General features: G+C 46.7%; 1 protein-coding gene across 1 annotated transcript in view; it reads right to left on the reverse strand.

Annotated features, from left to right (window-relative positions):
* Positions 1-27,076, reverse strand: part of RYR2 (ryanodine receptor 2) — a 3,481,211-nt gene that overhangs the window by 1,953,357 nt on the left and 1,500,778 nt on the right. The window contains exon 34 of the mRNA XM_086925791.1: positions 13,149-13,308. Coding sequence (XP_086781917.1) covers positions 13,149-13,308 — 160 coding nt within the window. The remainder of the gene's footprint in view (positions 1-13,148; positions 13,309-27,076) is intronic.

The raw sequence follows: 27,076 nt of genomic DNA on the forward strand, positions 1-27,076 counted from the left end.
TTCCCCACCCAAGACAAATGCACACCATCCCCCGAATACATCCTGTCATCATTAATACAGCTATGAGAAATAGAATGCAATGTCCTGGAACGGAACAACCTACTCACTTTATTGTTAAGCTTTCTAACAGAGTGATTCAAAGCAGGTATAGAGATAGCCCCCCGCCACACTTTTCGTGGAATCAAATGGGACCATGCAATCGTGCACCCCGGAACTCTCCTCGCCAACCAACTTACAGTGGAAAGCATTGCCTCCAGGAGTAGTCGTCTACCGATGGTGACCAAATCATTGCCCCCAACATGCACTATCACTATAGACGGCGGTGACCTTGTCCGCCCTAACAAACCCTCAAAAAATGTTTGAAACTGGTCAATACAGAGACCGCCCCTTCCGTAGAAGGACATCCTGTACCCGTATTCCCCAGCTACGTGAATCATGTCACCTGCTTTGAATACGTCCGCGGCACGCCTCACGTATGAGTGGCCCACGACCCACACCTCCTTTTTCACAGCCGGTGATGTCTGACCGCTGACCCGGTGTAAGGTCGACTGCATAGTCCGCCCCGCCTCGTAGGCTTGCGTAACTGAAACCAAACAAAAACACGAAGCGTGAGTACAGAGTACATAATTACAGCTTCACAACATGTGCAACCGCACATATCTTTTATAACAATTGGAGGACCAACGCCCCATTCGTTTCACTTGCTCAACATTAAGACCCCTGGCTGTAGCTTCCGTAGCAGCCCCTATCCGAAAGGAATGGGTCCCAAATTCGCCCGGGTTCAAGCCCGCAGCGGCAACTGACATCGCAAGCACCCGCTGAAACTGAAATTTCGTCAGTGGGGTGGCGTCCGCGTGTCTTAACAAAGTCCCCCCCCATGATGCCACCCTTCGTGCTAGGTACTCCTCTAAACACTTTACCGGACATATGGAGGACCCAGGAATCCTGCGTATGATGACGCAGTCACCCATCCCATCTTGATCAGTCTTAGACCTTACAAAGGAAACAGTCATTGTTTCTCCCCTGATCTGGACGTGTTCCTGGCACAAACCCCCCGCCACATCCAGTTTGTTCCTTGCAACTAGTTCGCTTACCCGCATTGCTCCGTGAAATGCTAGCGTAAACGCGGCTCGGAACAGCACTGCCTCAAACTGAGATGAACATGTGGCCGGAAGTGTAGCCAACAACTGGGACAATCTATCCAAACCTATCGGGCGCCTTTCATCTACTCTGCGACCCTCAAGGCGTTGCCACCCACGCAGCGCTTTCTGTACAACGAAAGACGCTGTTGGGTCCTGGATAGCGTGTGCTCTGGCAACAAAGGAAATGGCAGCACGATGCCTCTGGGCCGTAGCCACCGATTTCCCAGCCCTACGTAAAGACATCAGGAAATTCACCACCCATTCCTCATGACCCCAAAGCCGCTCTCTATCACTCCCCAAAAAGGCTAAATAGGCCCGAAACGCCCCTTCATATGCCTTCCTCGTCCTTGGTGCTAGACTCTCTCCCACGAGGTGACGAAGTTCGGGGCACCGAGAGACCAGAGAGCTTCGGTAAAGGGTGCCGGCTCCGGGTCCGCTGAGGGAAGGAAACCCGAAAAAGCCTGCATTTGAAAACGAGACAGTGCGTCAGCTGCCTGATTCATCACCCCTGGCACGTGTTTTGCTCTGAATAGCACGTTCAATTGCATACACAGTAAAACAATTTCTTTAAGCAGTCTTAAGATCAGTTTACAACGTGCTGCCTGACTATTGATGCACTCGACCACAGTCATATTGTCCGACCAAAATATGACCGAGTGATTTTTGAACCCATCGGGCCATGTTCTCAAGGCCACCAAGATGGGAAACAGTTCGAGGAAAGCAATATTACTCGTCAGACCCTTCTCATGCCACCAAGTCGGCCATCTTTGTGCCGACCATTTTGTGCCGAAGATGGCGCCAAAACCTATGCTTCCCGCCGAATCTGTCCATAGCCCCAGCTCCTCAGAAGACACGGCTGGTTTATTCCAGACGATTCTACCATTGAAATCCGCCAAGAATGCTAACCAAATACGCATGTCCTGGCGGATCTCGGCCGATAGTCTCGTGCGATGATGGCCTTTTTTAAGGCCGACCATCGCTTGGGCAATTGAACGGGAAAAGGGGCGGGCCATTGGTATTACCCTCAGGGCAAAATTCAACTGTCCCACCACCTGCTGTAATTGTTGCAGCGTAACTTTTGATGCATTTATACACAGTTGCAGCGCAGCCCTGAACTTCAACACTTTCTCGGCTGGCAAACGGAAACACCCCTCAATGGAGTCCAACTCGATCCCCAGAAACTCGAGGCAAGTCGTGGGACCCACTGTTTTACCCGGCGCCAATGGCACGCCTAACTGTTTCATCAACACACAAAATTCGGCCAAGGCCCGGCCACATTCAAGACCCCCGGCTGCCCCAAGAAATAAGAAATCATCAAGGTAGTGCATTACATCTTGGAAACCCGTTCTCTTTGTGAAGACCCATTGTAAAAAACAACTGAATTTCTCGAAATAAGCACAGGATATAGAACACCCCATTGGCATACACCTATCCATGTAATAACAACCCTGAAACATGAAACCTAGGAGACGCTGGTCGTCTGGGTGTACCGGGAGCAATCGGAAAGCTGACTCGATATCTGACTTCGCCATCAGCGCCCCGGGCCCCAGGCGATTCAAAATGGCTACGGCCTCATCGAAGGATGCGTACCGCACCGAACACACTTCTGGATCGATTGCCTCATTTACGGAAAAACCTCGTGGAGCTGATAAGTTATGAATTAGTCGGAACTCTCCAGGGTCTTTCTTGGGGACTACCCCTAAGGGAGAACAAACAAAATTCTGAACTGGGGGTACACTAAACGGGCCAGCGACCCGACCTCGAGTCACCTCTTTTCGGATCTTATCCTGTACTACGGCTGTATGCTGCAGGACGGAAAGTTGGTTTTTACACTTATCCACACCCTGAAAGTCCCCTACCGGGATGCGGAAACCATACGAAAAACCGTTTCGCAGCACCCCAGCAGAAGTACGATCCGGGTAATCACTGAGCCAAGGGATCATTGCCAGGGTATCAATGGGAGTGGGTAAAGGCGCCCCTCGGACTATATTAGACCTGTTTGGCGCCTCCTCTCCCCCCGTTATCACCCGTTCTGGCTCTGCACGAGGCCTCAGGATGGGACGACCCACAACCACTACATTCATGTTTGAATTTACACGATCCCTGCGGTCTCGTACATTTTCCTCTGTTGTAATTAAAACAGAAACCCTTTCTTCCGGTATTGCCGGTAGGTTTCGAGTGATCGTCGGCCCCCGAACCTGATCGAAAGGGCGTCCCCGCATATTGTCGGGAGGATTCACCCACATTACTTCCCACCAACGGCATTTTTAACATCCCTGACTCCTTCATTTTATCCCAGGTCAAGGCATCATAACAATCCCAGGTTAAACTTTTATTATGCTCCTTTTCCTTTCTGAACATATTGTCGTAACAAAACCAATGATTCCCCTGGTGCGATGTCGAGTACCCCATGATTCGTGATTGGTAGATTGGGAACTCGGAAAGCAACTCAGGCCTACGTTCCCCCAGGATTGATGTAAAGATTCCCCAGGCATTGCCCCAATTGGCGATATTCTCATTCACTTTAAAGGCGGCCATTTTTGCGCGCCAAACACTCGGATGCATTAGGTCCTTCTGACTCTTTACATGCTCCACCTCATAATGATCTACAAGTAACGAAAAAATGTTCACATACTCCCCCGCCCAAATCTTTTCCTTAATTGCCAAAGGAACATGTTGCCCCAACTTTTCCCTCCGAGAGGGTGTTGACTCATCCCTCGCGATCGGCAATGGCCGCTTACCTGCACCTGACGCTGCCTCTGTGGTCGCAACCATCCCTGGTGCCTTGCCCCCCACTGCAGCCGGCACGGGCACCTTGGCTGCTTCCCGTTTCTCACGCAATTGCTTAATCAGCTCCTGCGCTTCGACAGCCGTGGCGCCCTCGTTACCTTTCCCCAACCACGCTGCCAATTGTGCTGCCAACTCGGGCGGCATATCATCCTCGGACACGGGGGTGATCGGATTCCCCTCCTCTGGCACGGGAGTTGGAGCCTCGAGCGGAGCACTGGGACCGGGGATCTCCTCTCCCGCTGCCCCCCTCCTGGGCCTCTTGTTTTTCCCTCCCGGGGCTGCTCCCGCCAAAGGACGTTTTGGGCCCCTTTCCTCATTCTTGTCCACCCGCTTCCTTAGCTCGGACATCTCCTTCATGAGAACACGCAGCATCTGGTCGGTATTCATGCGCTTTTCAACCTTCTTCGGCATTCTCCAACAAAGTAACTGAAAAACAAACAAGAACGATTAAAACGCTCGAAATTGGCTCTTCGTTCCGTCTCGAGCTCACGTGCAGCGGGGAGGTGCAGCTTCAGAGCACAGGAACAAGAGGATGTCTTCTGGTCTTGCGTCTCTTTTTATCCATCTTCAGGGCGGGCGTAAACCCGCCCCTGCCTGCCCCGAGGGCGTGGCCGGCGGCGTCCGTGTCTAGGCCAGCCCACTCAAGGGCGGGAAAAAGCGCGCCCCGGCTACGCCGCTTCGGGCATACCAGCCGAGACGCGCCTCCCGCCCAAAAATGTCTTCCCGGGGGGATCGAGGCACTCTGCCATACGTTCGGGGGGACCGAGTGGTCGCCCCTTTCCACACTTTCAGTATTCACAGAAGGCATTTAGGAGTCCTAAAGTTAGTAGTCCTAACTTTACTACTACTAAATTGAGAAAAACCGTAATTTTAGGACTTTCGGTATTCACAGAAGGCATTTAGGAGTCCTAAAGTTAGGAGTCCTAACTTTACTACTACTAAATTGAGAAAGATCCTAATTTTAGGACTTTCGGTATTCACAGAAGGCATTTAGGAGTCCTAAAGTTAGTAGTCCTAACTTTACTACTACTAAATTGAGAAAAATTATTATTTTAGGTCTTTCAGTATTCACAGAAGGCATTTAGGAGTCCTAAAGTTAGGAGTCCTAACTTTACTACTACTAAATTGAGAAAAATCCTAATTTTAAGACTTTCGGTATTCACAGAAGGCATTTAGGAGTCAAAAAGTTAGGAGTCTTAACTTCTGTGAATACCGAAATGAGTAAGTTCATTCTGTGAATACCAAAAGTAGTAAGTACATTCTGTGAATGCCAAAAGTAGTAAGTTCATTCTGTGAATACCAAAAGTAGTAAGTGCAATATGTGAATACCAAAACAGTAGTAAGTTTAGGATTGAGTCTTAAGTTCATTCTGTGAATCGGGCCCACTGAGTGTAATAGCGTACAGCGAATTGGCATAGAGTGGAGTGGCATACTGTAGAGTGGAGTGGCATACAGTTTAATGGCATAGAGTGGAATAGTGTTGAGTGGATTGGTGTAGAGTGGAGTAGAGTAGCGGGTAGTGGCATAGAGTGAAATAGATTGCATTGGAAGAGCACAGAGTAGAATAGCACATAGTGGAGTGGTTCAGGATCAAGTGTCGTAAAGTGGAATGGCATATAGTGCGTAGAGTGGGGTGACGCAGAGGGGAGTGGAATAGAGTGGAATAGAGAAATGTGGTGTAACATACAGTGTATTGGTGTACAGTAGAATACCATAGAGTGGAGAGGCGTAGAGTGGTGTAGAGTTAAGTGGCAGAGAGAGGGTAGCAAACAGTGCAGGACCATACAGTAGAGTGACATAGAGTGGAGTGGGATACAGTTGAATGGCATAGAGTGGAGTGGCATACATTGGAGTAGCATACAGTGGAGTGTGGTAAAGTGTAATATAATAGTGGAATGGTTTAGAGTAGAGTGCCATAGAGTCTTGTATAGTGGAGTGGCATAGAGCGGAATATTGTAGAGTGAAGTTGCATACAGTTGAATAGCTTAGAGTGAAATGGCCGAGACTAGAGTGGCGCAATGTGGGATGGCATGGAGTGTAATACTCTGGAGTGGAGTGGTGTAGACTGGAAAACCGTAGATTGAAGTGGCGAAGATTTATGTATAGTTGAGTGGCACAGAGTGGAATAGCGAAGATTAGAACAGCGTACAGTAGAATGGTGTACAGTGTAGTGGTATCTAGTCAAATAGCATAGAACAAAATATCATAGAGTGGAGCGGTGTAGAGTGGAGTGTGGTAGAGTGGAATAGTATACAGTGGAGTGTTGTAAAGTGGAGTGGCATAGAGTGAACTGGTGTAGAGTGGAGTGCCGTAGAATTATGTATAGTGGAGTGCCGTTGAGTGGAATAGTGTAGAGTAAAGTGGTGTAAAGTGAAGTGGCGTACAGAAGAGTGCATAGAGTGTAATAACATACAGTCGAATAGTGTAGAGTAAAGTGGCATAGACTGGAGTGGCACAGTGTGTAATGACATAGAGTGGAATACCGTGGATTGGAATGGTGTAAACTGGACTACCATAGAGTAGCGTAAAGTGACGTATAGTTGAGTGGGACAAAGTTGAATCGCGTGGAGTGGAGCAGGAGCATAAAACCACTTGCTCTCAGGGATGCCACGAGCGCAAGGTAAGTGGTTCCATGCATTTATTTTTTATTTTCCCTATCCCATTAAGTGTCGACTCCCCTAGCTCCGCTCCGCCCTACCTGTCCCGGCCACACTTGGCGTGGAGTGGAATGGCATACAGTAGAGTAGATTGAAGTGTCGTCTAATCAAATAGCGTGGAGTGGAGTGGAGTAGCATAGATTAGAGTGTGGTAGAGTGGAACAGCGTAGAGTAGAGTGATGTACAGTGGAGTGATGTACAGTAGAGTGGAATAGCATAGAGTGGAGTAGTATAGAGTGTCATGGTGTAGAGTAAAATAGCGTAGAGTGGAGTGTGGTAAAGTGGAGTGGGGTATAGCGCAGTGGCGTAGAGTGGCGTGGTGCAGATTGGAGCGGCATAGAGTAAAGGTGCATTACATAGTGTGGAGTGGAGTACAGTAGAATATCATAGAGTGGAGAAGAGTGGAGCGGTGTGGAGTGGAGTGGCATAGAGAGGAGTGTGGTAGATTGGAATAGCATAAAGTGTAGTGGAATAGAGTGAAGTGGCATAGATTGGAATAGTGTAGAGTGGAGTGGCATAGAGTCCTGTATGGTAAAGTGGTGTAAAGTGGATAAGCACAAAGTTGAGTGGAATATAGTGGAGTGCCATACAGCAGACTGTTTTAGAGTTGAATACAGTTGAATAGCGTAGAGTAGACTGGAGTGGCAAAGTGCTGAATGGCACAGAGTGGAATACCATAGAATGAAGTGAAATGGAGTGATGGATAGTTGGGCAGCATACTGCGGAATAGCATAGAGTGGATTGGCATATAGAAGAGTGGAATAGAGTGGAGTGGCATAGAGTCAAATAGCATAGAGTGGAGTGGCATAGCGTGGAGCCATGTAGAGTGGAATAGAGTAGAGTGGTATAGAGTTCAAAGGCATAGAATGTAATAGTGTACAGTGGAGTGGCGTGGAGTGGGGTACAGTAAGTGACGTGGAGTGGAATAGTGTACATTAGAGTAGTGTATAGTGGAGTAACAGAGTGTAGTGGCGTACAGTGAAATAGTGCAGTGTAGAATAGCATAACGTGGATTGGCATAGAGTGTAGTGCATAGAGAGGAGTGGAGTACAGTACAGTGGTGTGGTGTGGATTGACATATAGTCAAAAAGTGTGGAGTGGAGTAGAGCGGAGTGGCATAGAGTGGAGTGGATTTAGAATTGAGTAGTGTGTGGGGTAGTAGAGTCTAGTTTAAAGAGACATAGCATGAAAGTGGCTGAACAAATGTAAATGCAATTTGGCAGAAATGTAGATTATAAGGTAGAAAGGATAATGTTAGGTTTTAGCTGTAAATTGGTTAAGTAGTGTTAAAGTTATAAGAGACAGACCTAACTCCCATGCTTGTTTTTAATTGCCCCACCCTGGTCATGGGGCATACCTTAAAATAGGAGAAGAGCTCAAAGGCCCCTCTTCCTAGGGCTTATCAAAGCTCTGGGGACTGCCACCATCCAGGGGCATTACTTATAGTGTAGGGACTGCCGCCTCTCTGGGGCAACAGTGATTAAAGGAATGCGCGAGAGCATGTGCACCCTGCCCCGTAGCCCCAGAGACCGCCACCACCCCAGGACACTGCTTATAATGTTTCCAGGCAGGGCCTACCCTTGCCCCAAGGACCACCACCACACCGGGAATAAACATTAAATTAATGTGGTGGGCCTGTGGGGCACCCTCCAGTCTCAGAGACCACTACCTCCCTGGTGAAATTTCTTTCAAATTAAGGGGGTGGGCAGCCCCCTTGCAGCCACAGGAACCACCACCTCCCTGAGGCTGTGTACTGCAATGGAGGGGGACCACGCAGCCCCATTCTAAAGCTTTACATGGCCCTGGGGGCCGCCACCTCCCAGGACTGGCTCTTGCAATGTCCCAGGTGTGCCCTCCCCAGGAACATAGCTGTTTGCTGTGGCTTGGCAGGGGCTTTAATCACTCTGCAGAAAATACTCTGCTCTAGGCAGCGAGCGCAGTAAAAATGCACTCGCTTGCTGGAAGTGGAGCATTCTTCGTTTCCCTGCCCACTGTCAAGCAAGCAAGGAAACAGACTAATTTCTGTCAGAAACCGGGTGCTGCATGTTTAGCAGCTCCCTGTGTCTGAGAGCAATGTCGCTCCCGGAGGAGGTGGGGAGCCGTCAGGGACCGCAAGGGCCTTGAGGCCCCTTCGGGGTCCCAGTGCAGACTGGGTACCCTTAATCAATCAATCAATCAATCAAGTATTCTTGTAGCTTTAAGTGCGCTACTCACCCGTGAGGGTCTCAAGGTGCTGGGGGGGGGGGGGGGGGAGTGCAGCTCCGGTCAGTCGAAAAGCCAGGTCATACGGGTCTTCCTGAAGATGTGCAGGGTGGGGGGGCGCGTCTGATGTGGATTGGGTGCTCGTCCTAGGTCTTGGCCGCGATGTAGGAGAAGGTTCCGCCGCCTGTTCTTGCTCTGCAGATGTGTGGGGGTTCAGCAAAGGTGAGGTCTGCTCAACGAAGGTTCCTCTTGGGTACGTGGAAAGAGATTCTGTCATGGGGGTATTGGTTCAGGTGTTGTGGGGGCATTTGTAGGCGTGGGTGAGTATCTTGAAAGTTACTCTCTTCTCAATGGGGAACAGGTGGAGCTTGCACAGGTGTTGGGTAATGTGTTTGTGTCGTGGGATGCAAAGGACAAGTCTGGCTGCGTTGTTTTGTATAGTCTGGAGTTTGTGGAGTAGAGGCTTGATAATCCCGGCGTAGAGGGCATATCCGTAGTCAAGTCTGCTAGTTATGAGTGCGTGGGTGATGGTCTTCCTTGATTCGGGGGGGATCCATTTGAAGGTCTTTCGGAAGACACAGCGGGTGTTGAGGCAGGTGGAAGCGACGGCGTTAACCTGTCGGGTCATGGAGAGGGAGGAGTCAAGTACGATGCTGAATTTTCGGGCATGGTCCGTGGGGGTTAGGGTGCTGCCGAGGGTGGTGGGCCACCAGGTGTTGTCCCATGCAGAGGGGGAGGGTCCGAGGACCTCTGTCTTCTCAGAGTTGAGCTTCAGGCAGCTGCTGCTCATCCAGGATGCGACGTCCTTCATTCCTTCCTGGAAGTTGAGTCTGGTGGTGATACGTTCTTTTGTGAGGGAAAGGATGAGCTGGGTGTCATTGTCGTAGGATAATATGCTGAGTCCGTGATGCCTGACAATGGTGGCGCCCTAGGGACACGAGAACAAGTAACCAGGCCCCAGGGGAATGGGACCATGCAGCCTCCCTCTCCATTTGTAAATGGTCAGGCCCCGGGGATAGGATCCTCGAGCAGAAATCGGCCCGGGAAAGGGATTCCCCCTCACCTATTACAAAACACATTTTTTAAAAGGCTGGGCCCGGGGAGAAGGAGTACCAAGTATTGACATCAGCCCAGAGAGGGTGGCAGCGCAGCCCACCTCTCCATTGCAAAAATGCTGGTCCACGGAGAATGGGGTCCCCGGTGCTAAGATGGGCCTCCTCCTCTAAAAAAACTAAAAAAGCCCAGCCCGGGGTGAAGTCGTCAGAAGCCCTGCCCCCTTTTTCATCCACTCTGCAAAGGTGCCTCCTGGGACACAACTTTCTTGGGGATGAAGTCCCCTTGGCTGGTGTGGGACCTTGGGGGCCAAAACCAGCAAATCATGGGATGATGTCATCAGTGATGTCATTTGAGATGTCATTGACCAAGTCATGAATGGTGTTATATGTGAGGTCATAAGCAGTGCGTTGCGGGGGCATAAGTTATAGTTAGCTCAGGTAATTCTAACTGCTGAATGTCTATGGTGTTGTGAGTCTACCTATAACGTCTCTGTAACCTTTGTTTTTTTCAGTGAATATATATATATATATATATATATATACCACGTAACTCCTCCTCGAATCTCTCGGTGTCTCAGACCCAGCACAGCCTCGCACGCCAGCAAACAAAGGGAGACTGACCACGATGATTCAGCATCAGCAAGTTTTTATTCGATGCACAGAGAGCAGCTACACGTTTCTGGCAAATTATACCCTTGATCACGCTGCAACATGCATAGAGGACAGAATGCTACTTTTAAATGCAGTGTTAGAAGGGAACATCCCCTCACAGTGACGTAATGTGTCATGTGACAAATGAAAAGTGAAAACATACTGCCAATAGTAGTTCCTTAACAACAAATAAGCACAAATTACTATATATATATATATTTATTTATTTTCACTTAGAAAAACAAAAGCTAAAGTAAAGTTGCCGGTAGATGAATATGTCAATGACAACATTAAAGGCGTGAACTAAAAAAAAAACTGCCATGCACTGCTTATGACCTTACATATTACATCACTCATTACATGTTCTATGACATCATTTATAATATAACTGATGACATCTCAAATGACATGATTGATGACATCACTGATGACATCATCCAACAAGTGTGTTAGTTTATTTTAAAATGCACATACTGGCGGGTAACTACTATATTATATTTTTTGATAAACAAATGTTATTATCTCAATAGCCAGATACAGTTTGAAACGCCCAAATAAAGGGGGCAATCGGAGTGCGTTACACCACACATTATTGATATTGACAACTGATTTATAGTCCCAGCAAGTGGAAGTTATATCATAAAATAGAACATGAACATTTTTAACCCAAACCCTGTGTGCTGCCCCAGTGCTACAGTCCTTCGTGTCTCTGTTGCATAGCTGCCCTGTTGGTGTATATATAGCACTCTCATACCCACCATTATCTAGCTTCCCACAATGCCAATACTGATGCGTTTGTTCCCGTCTGGATTATAGGCTCCAAACATAGGACCTGGTAATCAGCACATCTCTTCCAAATTTCGGAATATTTCTGCAGGCATCCTCTAATTTTTAACACCGAGAGCTCCATGCTCATGCAAAAGTCTAGCCCCTTTTTCCAGGCAGTCAGTGAAGGTAGGGCAGTGGCCTTCCACAACCTTGCAATATTCCTCTTAGCCAGGGTAAGTTCCAGCATCAGTAGGTGACGATTATATATGTTGCTCCAATATCTTCTCTGATATGTAGGTTCCCAGTCATGGTGAGATAGGGACATCCCATCCCAGGAACCCTGAGAGTCACACCATAAATCCCCACCAAAACGTTGTAAGTGCCTTACAATGCCATATCATGTGTATGAAGGAACCTTCTGCGTGTCCACATCGCAAGAATTCTAGGAATGACACCAGACCTGCCCTCCACAGTCTCTGCCTGGTGTAATAAACCCGGTGTAGGTCCTTGAACTGGATAAGGCGTAACCAGGATGCTATCGCTGCATCACACGGGGACGCCAGCGCCTCTGCCCAGGCGTCTTCATCTAATTGGCCTAAGTCCTGCATCCAAACTTCTCTCAGTGTGTCCAGTGTGGTGGAGATGTTCATTACAAGGGACTGGTATATTTTTGCAATTTTGTAATCCCTTAGGTCCCCTATAAACACCTTGGCTTCAATTGGGTTAAATTTAGGGAAGGTAGCTAAATTTGAGATGTAGGAGGAGATGGCATATTAAAATAGGATATACTTGTAAAATTGGGTCCGAAGCATATTATACACCTTTTGGAAGTCTTGAAAATATTTCTGGGTCGATCCCTGCATGACATCCCCCAATGTAGAAATACCAATTTTGTCTCAACCCCGGATGCCAGCCAGTGTAGCCAACTATGTACTCATAGCAACTTCATTTCTCAATGTAAGTTCATTGATCATGATGGGTTTGATACAGATAAAAGCTGTCCATCGTAGGGCATTAATTTAGTAACAGACGTTGAGTATCTGGAAGAACGTAACTATTGTCACTCTCCAGTAATAATATACAAGTTAAAACATACCATTTTAAATGAACAAAACCACTCTCAAGCAACTATAACTCCTGCTCTAAGAAACTATACCTCGCGTCCCATCATGCACAGTGTTGGCGTCAATTATGTCATTTCTGATGTTGCTGTGGTTTTATCAAAGATGGCATAGAACACGTAATAAGTTATATAATATGTGAGGTAATTAGGAGTGCATTGCCAAACACCCCCTCCTTATTAAAAAAAAGTAGGCAGCCCCTGGCCCTAGCCAACCCCGGGGGGGCTTTTGTTTTTTAAAGAGCTGGCTTCATTTGCTCATATGCGGTAACATTTACATAAAAATATCCTAGGCCTATGGAGTAGGGTATTCCTACCCAACCCCTCTGTGTGTTGTGTACCTTATTTTCAGGACAGGGGCTGAATCCTGAGTCCTAAAATGGCTGCCTTCACATCTTTGTTAATATGGTGGTAGCCAATTAGATATTGTCTCTAGATTTGCCGGTTCCTCAGAACCTCTGTGGGGTGAAATATCTATATTTGTTTGACTTTAATCTCTTTGACTCTAATGAATGGAATTAACCTAAATCAATAAAGCACACTTTCTGGACGAAGATCTTGCTTTCGACAAATTTGGTGTAATCCAGTTCAGCTGTTTTGGCCATAGCTGTGTCTAAGTTTCTGAAGGAAAACGAATGGGGAAAACTTTGCAGGAAGGAGCTGAAGAGGATGAGACTTTGTTTTGGAACGGTTTGTGAAGATTTGAAAAACAGAGGCAAAGTATAGTTATTATTCTAGTAACAATCAATAATGCACACTGTACCTGATAATAGGTGATCAATTCTTTGCCATTAGCAGTGAAGGTCAGCAGTCCACTGGAAGTATCAACAAGGCAACCAATCTCTAGCCCATTATTGTTCCGGCCTTGTCCAGGGCTCATACTTTCACCAGCACACACCATGTAACAGTTGCTGCGTTTTATGCTGAAAATAGAAGAATGTCATATTTAAATAATATTTATTTTATTATTATTTGTGGGTGTTTTATTATCATATGTGAAGAGCTACACATACTCAATTCACAGATTGATATTACTCAATTATTCTGAACAGTGGTTTTACAATCAAATTGTCCATGCTTGCTTTCCCTTTCATCTGGTTGCTGCTGTAGTTTTGAGGGTTTCAGTGCCCAAGGAGTGGAACGTGTTCACATCTCTTTGCTGAGGGGGGTAGTCTGGGGTATTCAACGTCATGCCACCTCATACATAAAGGGATGAAAAGTACAGTGTCATAACTTAAAATGATGGGCTCCCCTGCAGAATGCGAGGGGGTGCAGCTGAGACTACCATGCCTCACAATTCTTCGTGACATTAGGTTGATTGGGGGGCCCCTTGAACAGTTGGCAGCATCCAAAGGGTTATGGTCCCATCCTGCACCACATGGGCTGCTGGGGCCTATGTTATTCCCCTGGAAACACAATATACCACGTATCACCGGATAAGCTCTGCACTTCTTCAAATGAGGCTGCCTTGTTCAAGCTTTCCAAACCCTTCCTACTTCTGCTCTCCAATTGCTTCATTAAAGCATTGGCAGGAGAGAGTGCTCTATAAGGTGTCATCCTTAGCGCCGAGACACCCCCGGGTATTTGCGCGCTCTAAAAATGGCTCAAACATAAACATCCAATAAGAAGAAAGCAACAGCTTTTTTACCCAGTCCTGAATCACTATCAATCATCAACAAACAGTTTGCTATAATAGTCCTTTGTTTTACGACATCCGGGGTGGGGGGGGATACGTATTGTGACATCTTTCACCGAATGGCCTATTTGAATCAGTCTGTGACATCAGACAGCATTGAAGCAAAATATGGAAAACTATGTAGTTGAAAGATTAGTTTATTAGGTAGTTATTGTAATGAATAATGGTGCATTCTTGACAACCTGAAACTGCTTATGCCTGACATTCTTGTCATAGTTATTTTAAAATGATGAGTGTTACCGCATTGTAGAGGGGTTAGAGGGTATTGTTTACTTTAACTGAGATTTTAGCATTAGCATTTGTAATGTTGGAGTGCAGTCTAGTAGCTGGGTGTGGGCGGAGCAAGGGGGCTAGAGGAAGAGGAGGAGTGGACACAGGAAGTGGTTAGTTAGAGTAGGGACAGGGCATGAGCAAGATGTATTAAATAAAGCTCCAGTATACTGTAATCAGAGTCTGTGATTATTTGTAGCACGATGCTACAACTGGCGACGAGGATGGGATGCTAAACCCACTGCCTGCAACACCCTGAAAGAACACCCTGTCCCTGGCAGCATCGAGGAAAACGCTGCCGAGTAGAGCCACGTTGCCGCCTGAAGGACGAGGCCAGCAGCTGTTGAATCTGCCCTTCCAGAGTTCATGAGGGAGCTGAGAAGGGCCGCAGAAACGAGCGCTGCATCGCTCGACAGCAAAGGAGCTGACCGCGTTAAAACGCGTCTCACGCTGGAAGCGTGTGTCCCTAGTGACTGGTACGTGTACAGAGATCGGGAGCCCACTCCGACCCTGTGGTGTGCCCAAGAACTAAGAAAAAGTGCCCCCAGAGCAGCGGACATCGTCCGTGAAGTGCTGCCAAAAAGTGCTGCTGAACGCGCTACAATCAGAGCTCGGGGCCGTCGGAGGTCGGAAAACCTCACGCCCGATGCGTGAGCCTTGGCACGCTATCGGCGCTGAAGAGCGGGAACCCAGAAAGTGAGTTGGGAGCCCACCCCAATCTCACCTGATGACTGCTGTGGCCGAATAAGAGTGAGTCCTGGTGCAGACTGCCCCCACAAAGGTCTGCTGCCAAGCGCTGCTGAGCGCGGTAAATTTGGAGCCCGGCGTCGGAAAACTTCACGCCGGATGCGTGGGTTTTGGCATGCCGCCGCCGAAGGACCCTGCAAAGTAAGGCGGGAGCCCACCCCAACCTCACCTGACTGTAGCCTTGACCAGAGGGAGCCAAATCCGGAGTATGCTGACCCTGGGAGCAACTGCCGGTGAGTCCTGTGTGAAGAATCGGGTCGAATGAAGAGAGAGAAAGTAGTGCCTGCAGATAACCACGGCGGCCATCTTTGAGTCAGGCAACTTCTGGGACACTTTCCCTGTGCAAACTGTAGGCGGCCATTTTGAGGTCAGGCGAGCTGAGTTTAGCAACAAGCATTGGCGAACATAATAGAAACAAGCATTGGCGAAAACCAAACAAGCATTGGCGAAGACCAAACAAGCATTGGCGAAGACCAAACAAGCGTTGGCGAAGACCAAACAAGCGTTGGCGAAGACCAAACAAGCGTTGGCGAAGACCAAACAAGCATTGGCGAAGACCAAACAAGCGTTGGCGAAGACCAAACAAGCGTTGGCGAAGACCAAACAAGCATTGGCGAAGACCAAACAAGCATTGGCGAAGACCAAACAAGCGTTGGCGAAGACCAAACAAGCAGTGGCGAAGGCCGAACAAGTATTGGCGAAGGCCAAACAAGCATTGGCGAAGAACCAACGAGCATTGATAGGGGCAATTAACAAGCACTGGTAAATGCAAAGAAGTAAGCGTTGATAAGGCAAATAAATAAGCGTGGATAACGGCGCGTGGACAACAATGAACAAGTCTTGGCAACCAAACAGAATAAGCACATGCTAACACGAGAGTGAATCAACTAACAAGCAAGAGCAACCACAAGAGTGACTTAACAAACAAGCGTTGACAAAACAAAGGTCTGCACGGGTGGAAACGCGAACAGTGAGAAACGCAAGCGAATGCGCAGTGGCGAATGTAATGAAGTAACGCGTGTCCATAAAATAAAAGAAGCAACAAGCACACATAAATAAAGACAACGCATAAATAATTACAACGGAATCAGCAACGAGCACGAGCCAATGCAAGTGTGGAGTAGCCAATGAACACACACAACAAGCAAGTGAAGCCCAACATTGTCACTAACCATGGATAAATTCAAGGGTGCAATGTTGACCAAACACGAGTGAACTGAAGGAAGAACTGACAATCAAGCTCAAGCTAAAACACAAGCAGAAGCAACTGAAACCCGAAGAAAAGTGTACAGCACAATGCCCCGCGTCTACGACAGATCAGAACCTCCTTCTCTCATGGCGGGAGGAGACGTAGCTCAATGTTTCACTCCACACCTTGAAGTATCGCCCCCAGCGGCGCAGATTGATGATTGGATCAAGGGCCTCAAACGGCACTGGTGGCTGGAAGCATTGGACAATTTCTTGAAAGCCAACGGTGAGCAAAGAGAAAGAAAATGTCTGGTGCTACTCCTCCATCTGGTGGGTCCTGGGGGCCGATGCCCAATTAGAACATTTTCCAAAGAAGAAGCGGACATCTATGATAGACTCCAAGAGGAGCTCTGTGCCCATCTCAATGCACAGGCAGATGTGGATCATAATCGCATGGTCTTCAACACAGCACGGCAGGAACCAGGCGAACCATTGCCACATTTCATCACTCGGTTGCAAAGTCTGGTACAAGGCTGCCACTTCAACACGTTTACAAATGAGGATGCTGTTCGGCTCCGAATAATTGAAGGCTGTGAAAACTCCGAAACAAAGCACAAAATACTGAGAGGGCATTGGTCCCTAAAGGAAATTATCAAGAAAGCCGAAATTGGAATGCAAGTCCAAGCAAGAGACAAATTGATGGATGTGCATCTGAGTGCAAAACTTCGAGATACCTGGGAAGAGAGAACCCAGAAATCCAACAAACACAAAAGGAGAGAGAGAGAAGGCAGACCAGCGAAAAGACAACGGGGGAGACACAGTGACAAGGAAAGTGACAAGGAGTACTCAGAGTCAGATTACTCAGCGTCCGACCACTCAGAATCAACCAAAGATTACTCAGAGTCAACAATCCAAATAACAACTCCCAGGAGTTATTCATCCCCCAGGAGTCCCTCAAGGAGTCATTCAAAGTATGACACACGCTACTCTGACGAGGAGGGAGCGTCCAGTGGGACAGATTGCACTCCTGGACAAGATGGCATTCTGCACAGCAAGTGGGGGAGAAAGACAAACCATAGAAGAAGGGGCCGCAATGGTCAACACCGGAAATCGACGCCGGAACATCAATCGCCAAGGAGTGAAGATGAGTCCGAGGAAACAGCTGGCAGGAGAACACACCACCAACAGATCAGAGATATTAGAGCACCAAACAATCGGGAAGGAGAATCAGATCGCACAAGACGGACTGGTCCCTCACAACAACAACAAGCAAGAAAAGATCCATGCATCCATGGGCCCCGTGACAACGAAGAAACAGAGCGGAGATGGTTAACCTCAGGCGAGAAGGACGAAGAGGCAAAAGCTTGGGATCAAGCACAAGGAACAAGCACGGAATCATCAAACAACCTCCCAAATGAGACAACATTGAAGATGTTCCAACAAAGGCACACGGAGAAGCATTTCAAAGACAATTCCGAGGTGAAAAGCAGCTCGTCACGGACTACCCGGTTCCGAAGACCACCTGGTAAGACATTCTCAAAGGAACACTCACAGAGGGAACTGATGGAGAACCCCTCTTATTCAGAAAGCACGTCGGTCTGATCCTTTGAGTCGGCAGAGTCGTGGTCCCGACAACGGCCACGCGCAACATTCTCAAAGGAACATTCTCAGAGGGAAGTGACAGAGAACCCCTCTGATTCAGATATCATTTCGGTCCGATCCTTTGAGTCGACGGAGTCGTGGTCCCGACAACGGCCATGGCGCCGAGCACCCGAACACATCAGAGAACCAAGGGACACTCTTCCCGTCAAGAGCGACACGTCTCACACCAACATCAATGCACACTCGATCACTCCACCAGACAACCTGTCATATCGATCACAGGTGCATCGCGACACAAATACTACACCGTCACCCCGGATAGGGGCAGCAAGGTTGACTCGAAGGTCCTGGTCCTATAAAATGGAAACCGACATCGTGGCCATTAGCACCCAAATAAAAACGGACCAACCAGTCGATCTGCAAAGGAAGCCGGACATGTCAGGAGAGCCAAGTCATCATCGGATGAGAACGAAACACACAAATACCCAGCCGGTTCCAGGGTTTGCCTGTTCTAGGCGCGAGCAGGAGTGGGAGAGACAACTAAGCATGGGCGGAAAATCAGTTTCGCTCGCGGATTTTGCGGATTTTCGGTAAATTCGCAATCCGCGAGATTCGCGAATCTCCCGCAAAATCCGCAAATCCGCGAGCAGCGGATTTTGCTCGCACTGCTCGCACTGTTCGCGTGAGTTCGCGGCTTCCCAGTACAACTTCGCGCCCCGCGAATAAGTGCAAAATTGCAGAAATACGATCTTAGCAAAACTGAAACTACTTACCAGGTTCAAAAGTTCAGGCTCATCATTAGTTGCCATTTCCTGTAGTGCTTCCTGAGGGGCCCCTCCAGAGTTCAGTTGCCAGTTGCAACTATTATGTGACCCTGCTCTGAACCTCAGAATAGTTACACATATGCCACAAAGGTCCTGAATTACAGCTAAGGGAGACAAGCAGGAGCCAGGCTGGAAGTTCAAATCCATTAATCAGCCCCTAATTCATTATTGTCAGTTGGGGCAGGGCAGGTGTTGTAACTAATTTTGCAACAATGAAAGCACTTAGCAAGTGCAAAAGATCACTAATCAGGAAGCACTAAGGAAGCAGGTGCCAGCTAAAAAAATATTCTGTGACACATTAATCAGCCCCAAATTAATTCAGGTCACTTGAGGCAGGGAAGGTGTGCTTGCGTTGCCACAATAATGTACACTGACTGGACAACCAGAGGGTGCTGTGATGAAACAGAGGGTGGCATGGGTGGGCCAGAGGGTGGCATGAGTAGTCAGAGAGTGGCAGTGGTGACAGAGAGTGGCAGTGATGAAGAAGAGTGTCCCAAACAATCTGGACACGTAGAAACAACAAGTTCGCGAAACTTGCGACCCAACAGGTAAGTTCGCAATTTGCGAAAGTGTACAAAACCCTCGCGAACTGGCAGAAACCCGCGCAAACACCAAAAAAAAAAAATCCGCAAATTCGCGAGAATTCGCGGATTTTGCGGATTGCGAGTTCGCAAATCCGCAAAATTCGCGAACGCGAGATTCGCAAAATTCGCCCATGCTTAGAGACAACCCGAGACAGCAAATCAATCTCCAAGCCATACCAAGATGACCTCCACAGTTCATATCCCACTGGCTGGCATCCCAGACTCGAAACAGGAAGACAGTGTTGTTCTTGACCTGACAAGGCAAAAGGAAGTAAAAATACATGCAGACACTCGGAAGGGAACTAGAATAACATCCCCTTGGAAAAGAGGCCGAGCGTCACGTGAGCAAGAGTCACAAAGGAGGACAGACTGCCGATATCAAACTGAGCTCTCCATAGGCACCTCAGACACTGAAGGTGAGTGGATCACTCAGAAGTTGAGAAACAAACATCATGAATGTGAACATATGCACATCACACGAGAAGTCGCGCAAGTGCAAAGATGTACTCTCGTAATAAAAGATGCTCTTGTCGAGGAGGCAGAAGGCCACACAACGCAAACTGAGATACGTCCATATATCTCAAGCGAACAGCCCGCGGACTTGTATGGCTGACACAGAAACTCTAAGTATGTTAGATGCTAAGTTCATTTCGTTAACAAGGGGGGAGATGTAATGTTGGAGTGCAGTCTAGTAGCTGGGTGTGGGCGGAGCTAGGGGGCTAGAGGAAGAGGAGGAGTGGACACAGGAAGTGGTTAGTTAGAGTAGGGACAGGGCATGAGCAAGATGTATTAAATAAAGCTCCAGTATACTGTAATCAGAGTCTGTGATTATTTGTAGCACGATACTACAGCATTTATTTTGCTAGATCCATCATTTTAACATCTTCCAGTAGAAAGACTTGACACCTCACAAGCCTCAGGCCTAACGGATAAGTAGAAACCACAGGATTTAACCACTCAGTAATGGCATAACATGTAAAGCACAAAAGTTTACGTACCTAACAGTGAAATAACAAATATATCAATGTGACCACAACTATGGGAATTCCCATCTCTGACTATCCTCCATCTCTAAATCTAAATTGACACAAGTGATAGAGCAAAATTTTCCATTTTACTAATAAACGCAAGTGCATTATTTAATGTTAAATAACCCTTATTAGTAATCACTTGTGTTAACATTTTGTAATGAATAAAGCTTAAATGCTGCTGTGATTTTGAAATTAGACTTTACACGTTCAGGTGCATTAAAATTGTTGTTTTGCACAATATATTTTATTCCCACTACAGATGCTGTGATTTTCAAGAAACCTTCTATTAGCTAGTAAATAGGTATGTGTTATGCCCAAAGAACTGGACAGTGGATCGATTTCTCAGGAGGCACCAAACAACAGAAATATTTACCAAATCTTAACATAAACCAAACAATCCTGTGTGCAAACCTTTAACAGTGCTCTCTGTCCAAGAGCACCACCCTTACCACAGGGTCAAACGAATACTTTAGAACATGTATTAAAGTTGCACCATCTCACAGTATAATATATGTATTAAGCACAATTGTGTACAGTCCATCCAATAAATGCAAATCCTCCTCTTGGGATTTTTTTGTGTACATTCTTCTTTTTATTTGATCAATCACAGCCAACGCGCTTCGTTCCGAAACCAGAACTTCTTCAGGCCTGGAAGATTAAACCATATACAAAACAACATAAAAAAATCAACATATAACATATAAAACATATAAAGCAACATGTACATATAAATATACAGAATACCACATCGATATAAATACAAACACCACAATGCACGTAATAATTAAAACATGTTACACATTACAGTCTTTAAAATGTACAATCTCCATCTGTACCATATATAGTTAACTAACCAAGCCAGCTCCGCTAACACTCACATCCCCCTTTCCATGTCTCCCAGCACAGTCAACCCTTCCACCCAATCCACCATAACTGTCCACCCTTGTCCTCTTAACCCCCCCCCCCCTCAATGACGCCCTCTGCTACGGGTCAAGCCAACACCGCTAACTCTCACACCCCCCCTTCCATGATTCCTAGCAAAGTCCACCCTACCACCCATTCCACCATAACTCCCAGCACAATCCACCCCAACCCTCCTACCCCCCCTTCACATATATCAGCTCTCTGCATTCCAGAGCCTCCAAAATAATTCAGAGCTGCCACTCCTCTATCCTCGACCTAACAAACCTCCTCCACCTCACGGAATTATCCTCCGCAAACCTCATGCCTCAGCGGTCTCCTCCGCCCATCCCAGAACTTCACAAACACCCGCTTTGAACAGCCTTAAGGCATCTTCGCCATCGCAAACACACTAGCTGTCTATCTGAGGAGGAAATCCTTGACCTCGCCCGCTCCTATAACTTTTGCCTGGTCACCACCGATTCCTCAGACCTCACTGAAAAGATATTCAGGATATTCTCAGGGACCTCAATCCAGCCCTTATCCCTCCCTGCCCACCAGTCGTGAGTGCCGCACACCCCATCTGCACCATCGCTATCGATCCACACAGACTGGACCCCCGCTGCAATAGAAAGGCGATCAGAAGCAATCTTGCACCCGTACCCCTGACTGCCCCGACTCCCACTACCACCTCCCTCCCTGGTCTGACGGGGCTCCTAACCAACTGCCGGTCGGCAGTAAAGCATGCAGCCGATGTCGCTGCTCTCATTCTGAACAATAACACAGACCTAGCCATCCTAACTGAATCATGGCTTATTTTCCCCTTACCTCGACCTCTTAGTCCCCCCCAAATTTAACATAGCCAGACTAGACAGACCACTTAACAAAAAAGGTGGCAGAATCGCTTGCATCTATCGCTCTAACCTCCTTGTCTCAGAGCTTTTAACGGATACCACTGATTCTTGCGAATATCTAGCCCTCTCAGTCTGGAGCAACACCACCCACCTGTGCAACCTGCACACTTTTTACCACCCCCCAGGCAATAACAATCAATTCACTGATTACCTCATGGAAATTATCACGGCTAAGAACTCCCCCAACACCAAAGACATTTTCCTGGGTGACTTCAACCTGCACTGGAACGACCTTAAGGATCCTCATGTCAACGCCATTAAAGATCTTATGACCGATCTAGCCCTGACCCAAGCTTGCCCACTCCCCACCCACTCGAAAGGGGCTACTCTCGACTGGATCATCTCTAACGAGAAAACCGTCAAACTCATATCCACCGACCCCTGCGACTGGTCAGACCACCATGCCATCACCTTTCTCTTACCCTGCACCCTCAAAACATGGGCTCCTCAACCAGTGCTACCAAAACGCTGGGTCAGAGACACCAAAAACCTAGACCTAATTGAACTTGAGTCCTGTTGTAAATCCGACCTCCGCCCCCTCCTCACATCACCTCAGTCAGTGACCTCAATGATCACTACACTGCGTCCATGTCGAACATTCTGGATGGCCTAGCCCCTCTTAAACTAAAAAGGGCTCGAGTCAATGATAGAAACCCTTGGTTCACCGGTTCCCTCAATGACGAGAGAAGATCCCTCCGACAAGCCGAAATAATTTGGAGACAGCACCCATTGGCAGTTCACCTGAAACTTCTTCGCCAGGCCAGAAATGCTTACAACAAAAACATCCTCAATTCAAAAAAATTGTTTTTCAGAGCGGAACTAGGAAATGCCCAGAACAGGCCTCGGAAACTCTTTGAGATGATCAAACTCCAATCGAACAAACTGTCCAAAACAGCAAAAGAAAACCCCAAGTCTCTCATCTCCTCTGAAGATTTCTCCTTGTTTTTCGCAAACTAAATCCTAACCTTAGGTACCGAACTCAAAGCTGCCTCACTCCCCCCACCTAACATTGACCATCCGCCTCCTCCATCACTGCTACCGACACAGACCTTACCCAAGAATCTAGCGCACTTTTCTGAATTCTCACCCTACGATGAAGACTCTGTCGCAAATATCCTTTCCTCCTTAAACCCGAACAAGCACTTCAATGACCCTCTCCCCTCGAACTGTCTTGCGACTATTACCAAATCCTTCATTCCTTGCTGGACTGCGATAATCAACGCCTCGCTCCAGCAGGGATCAATCCCGATCTCACTGAAAGCAGGCCAAGTCCTCCCCATTCTGAAAAAACCATCGCTTGACCCAGCCTCCCCAGATAACTTTAGACCAATCTCCAACATTCCCCTCTTGGCGAAAGTGATTGAAAAATGTGTTCATATACAGCTAAGTCACCACATCAGCAACTTCCACCTACTCGATGACTGCCAATCCGGCTTCAGACCGGGACATAGCACTGAAACCACCATGCTCCACATTGTCGATGATGCCCTTCAAGCCTTGGACCAAAACAAAACCGGTCTCCTAATCCTCCTTGATCTATCCTCGGCCTTCGACACTGTCAACCACGAGATGCTACTCGAACGCCTCATACTTAGGATGGGCTTGGATGGTACTGTACTTGATTGGTTAAGCTCCTACCTCCAAAACCGAACTCAGAGATTCCTAATCAATGGTGAACTCTCCTCCTCCTCCATGGTCGCGATGGGAGTCCCGCAAGGTTCAACGTTGTCCCCCACACTTTTTAATCTCTATCTGGAACCCCTTGCCGAAATCCTTCGTACTGCAAATATCTCCTTCCATATGTATGCTGATGATACTCAGATCTACATAAAAACCTCATCTATGTGCAGAGATCCTCACCCTGAATGAGGCACTGAAGCTGACCGTCCGATGGCTTGCTTCAAACCAACTCAAACTCAATGCCAATAAAACGGAGTTCCTTCTCATCTCTCCGCCCAAGAGCAGCTCTGAGATACAGACTTGGATCAAAGCTATCACAGCCTTAAACTGTTCTCTGACCATTGTGGACTCTGCCAAATCACTGGGTATCACCTTGGATTACAACCTAAACATGAGAAACCACATCAACTCAATGGCCAAATCTGCCAGATTCCACCTGAGCTACCTATGGAAACTGAAACCCTTCCTAGCTGCTCACGACCTAAAACTAGCAGTCCAATCGTTAGTTATCTCTTGGCTGGAATATGGCTGCTCCACCCTCTCCGGTTTACCCAAGGTCACTCTGGTACCCTGAAAAGCCTGCCTAAACGCAGCCGCCAGACTACTTACTGGCTCCAAAAAAATCGATCACATCACCCCTCACCTGAAAGCGTTGAACTGGCTTCCCCTAGAGGCGAGGATTCACTTCAGGATGGCATGCATCACGCACAAGGCTCTACACTCCAACTCCCCGGCAAATCTAGCACAGAAGCTTATGATATCCGGAGGAAACAGAAACTCACGATCGGCTAATACCTTCCTACTCCGGCCTGCACGTTTTAAGAAAAAAAAAACTACAACCGGGCTTTCACCGGGACCGCCCCAAGAATATGGAACTCCCTCCCGCCTGACATTAGAAGTATCCACTCCCTGGCACACTTCAAAATAGAGGCTAAATCCTTCCTCATGGGTAAATTCCTTGGCTAACCCGCTCCACAGCCACCGAGAGACTTAGTACCCTGGTGATATCCTGTCTATTGTATGATCCTTTATTCCGTATAGTACACTGTGATATATATGATCCTTTTATTCTGTATAGTACACGGTGGTTTATTATTCTTTTCTTTTCAGTCCCTTAACGTAAAGCACCCCTGCAACATCCTCCCTAATGTATGACCTTCTATTCTGTAAATTGTTCCTATGTACAGCTTTCGCCCCCTCCCTCCTTTGCACATCCCCCTATCGACTCCCTGCCTACCATTTGACTCTTGATTCGGTATAACCCTCTGATGTATCGTTTCTTTTCCAATGTGATAACCGTCCTTTCTGTATTACTCTATGAACCTGTAAAGCGCTCTGATACCCTCATGGGTCAAGTTTGCGCTCTATAAAACATTAAAATAAATAATAAATAAAATATTATCATACAGTAATAGAACATCCAGATATCAATGGTCTATTACTATGCAAATTCTCACTAGATACCTTGCTTTCATAAATTTATAAAAAGCCAAAGAGTGGGGAGGTAGAAGTACCATATGGCTAGCTGAATCTAAGATGTAAGGGAGGGATAGGTTGAAACAAACATACCATATAATGTTCTTTACCGCAGGTACGGCCGTACAGTTACATTTACTTCCTCCTCAAAAGCGCAAATTGGATCCCATATTTCATGTGGTTCCTGTCGTAATATTCTAAACAAAACAGCGTCAAGCATATAAGAGGATCACTAAATAATAAATCCCAACACCAATTATGGAATTAAAGGAAGGAGAGCCATCATCATGCCTACCAGACAAGTACAATCCAATCCTGTTTTTCCTTTCTCAATTTACCCGTAAAAAGCTATTTAGAACTTACAAATAGTAGTGCATTTCATCATCGGTATTATGCCCCTTCTCTATACATCTAAGGCGACAAATCCTTTCTACGTAGAGTTAATTCCCTGTTGGGTCGCATATCGATTCCACTTGAAAATTCATAACTATATTGCTATGCACTAGTTAAATACTGTTTCATTTTGGGTACGGTCCCGCTCAGCTTGTCTCTGTTTTGGTTACATTAGCATAGACTTTCATTGATGCGTGTATCCTTCCAACAGGCTTTATGCATATGCCGGGTCTGGGAGTGAATATAGACTACTTTTCTGATTGCGTCTTCAGAATTTATATTTGTGAAGAAGATTGTTGCTTCTTGTGAAAAACGGATAAATTGAGAAAGGAAAAACAGGATTGGATTGTACTTGTCAGGTAGGCATAATGATGGCTCTCCTTCCTTTAATTCCATAATTGGTTTTGGGGATTTATTATTTAGTGATTCTCTTATATGCTTGTCGCTGTTTTGTTTAGAATATTACGACAGGGACCACATGAAATATGGGATCCAATTTGCGCTTTTGAGGAGGAAGTAAATGTAACTGTGCGACTCTACCTGCGGTAAAGAACATTGTATGGTATGTTTGTTTCAACCTATCTCTCCCTTACATCTTAGATTCAGCTAGCCATATGGTACTTCTGCCTCCCCACTCTTTGGCTGTTTATGAATTTATGAAAGCATGGTATCTAGTGAGGATTTGCATACTAATAGACCATTGACATCTGGGTGTTCTATTAGTGTATGATAATATTGGCCACAACAGAAACACACATTGTGATGAATCTCTTTTTCATGTGTCCTTCCCCGTATCAACTAGACATTTTCTGGTTAAGCATTTGTTGTTAAACAATGAAGTTAACTATATATGGTACCGATGGAGATTGTACATTTAAAAGACTGTAATGTGTAACATGTTTTAATTATTAGGTGCATTGTGGTGTTTGTATTTATATCGTTGTGGTATTCTGTATATTTATATGCACATGTTGCTTTATATGTTTTATATGTTATATGTTGATTTTATATGTTGTTTTGTATATGGTTTAATTTTCCAGCCCTGAGAAGTTCTGGTTTCAGAACGAAACACGTTGGCTGTGATTGATCAAATAAAAAGAAGAATATACACAAAAAAATCCCAAGAGGAGGAATTGCATTGGATGGACTGTACACAATTGTGCTTAATACATATATTATACTGTGAGATGGTGCAACTTTAATACATGTTCTAAGGTATTTGATGTGGATTAGATAACTTATGGTGAGGTTATCACCAGGAGGGGAGGAGATGCCAGGAAGCGCAATTTGTAGGTTGGATTTTTCTGAAACACAAGATCTGTTCAAAGTACCAAATCAAGGACATGGATGTGTAAATTCCATTCCAACGATGTGAGAAACTGGGGA

Source organism: Lissotriton vulgaris, chromosome 6 (genome assembly GCF_964263255.1).
Source record: "Lissotriton vulgaris chromosome 6, aLisVul1.2, whole genome shotgun sequence".
Lineage (NCBI taxonomy): Eukaryota > Metazoa > Chordata > Amphibia > Caudata > Salamandridae > Lissotriton > Lissotriton vulgaris.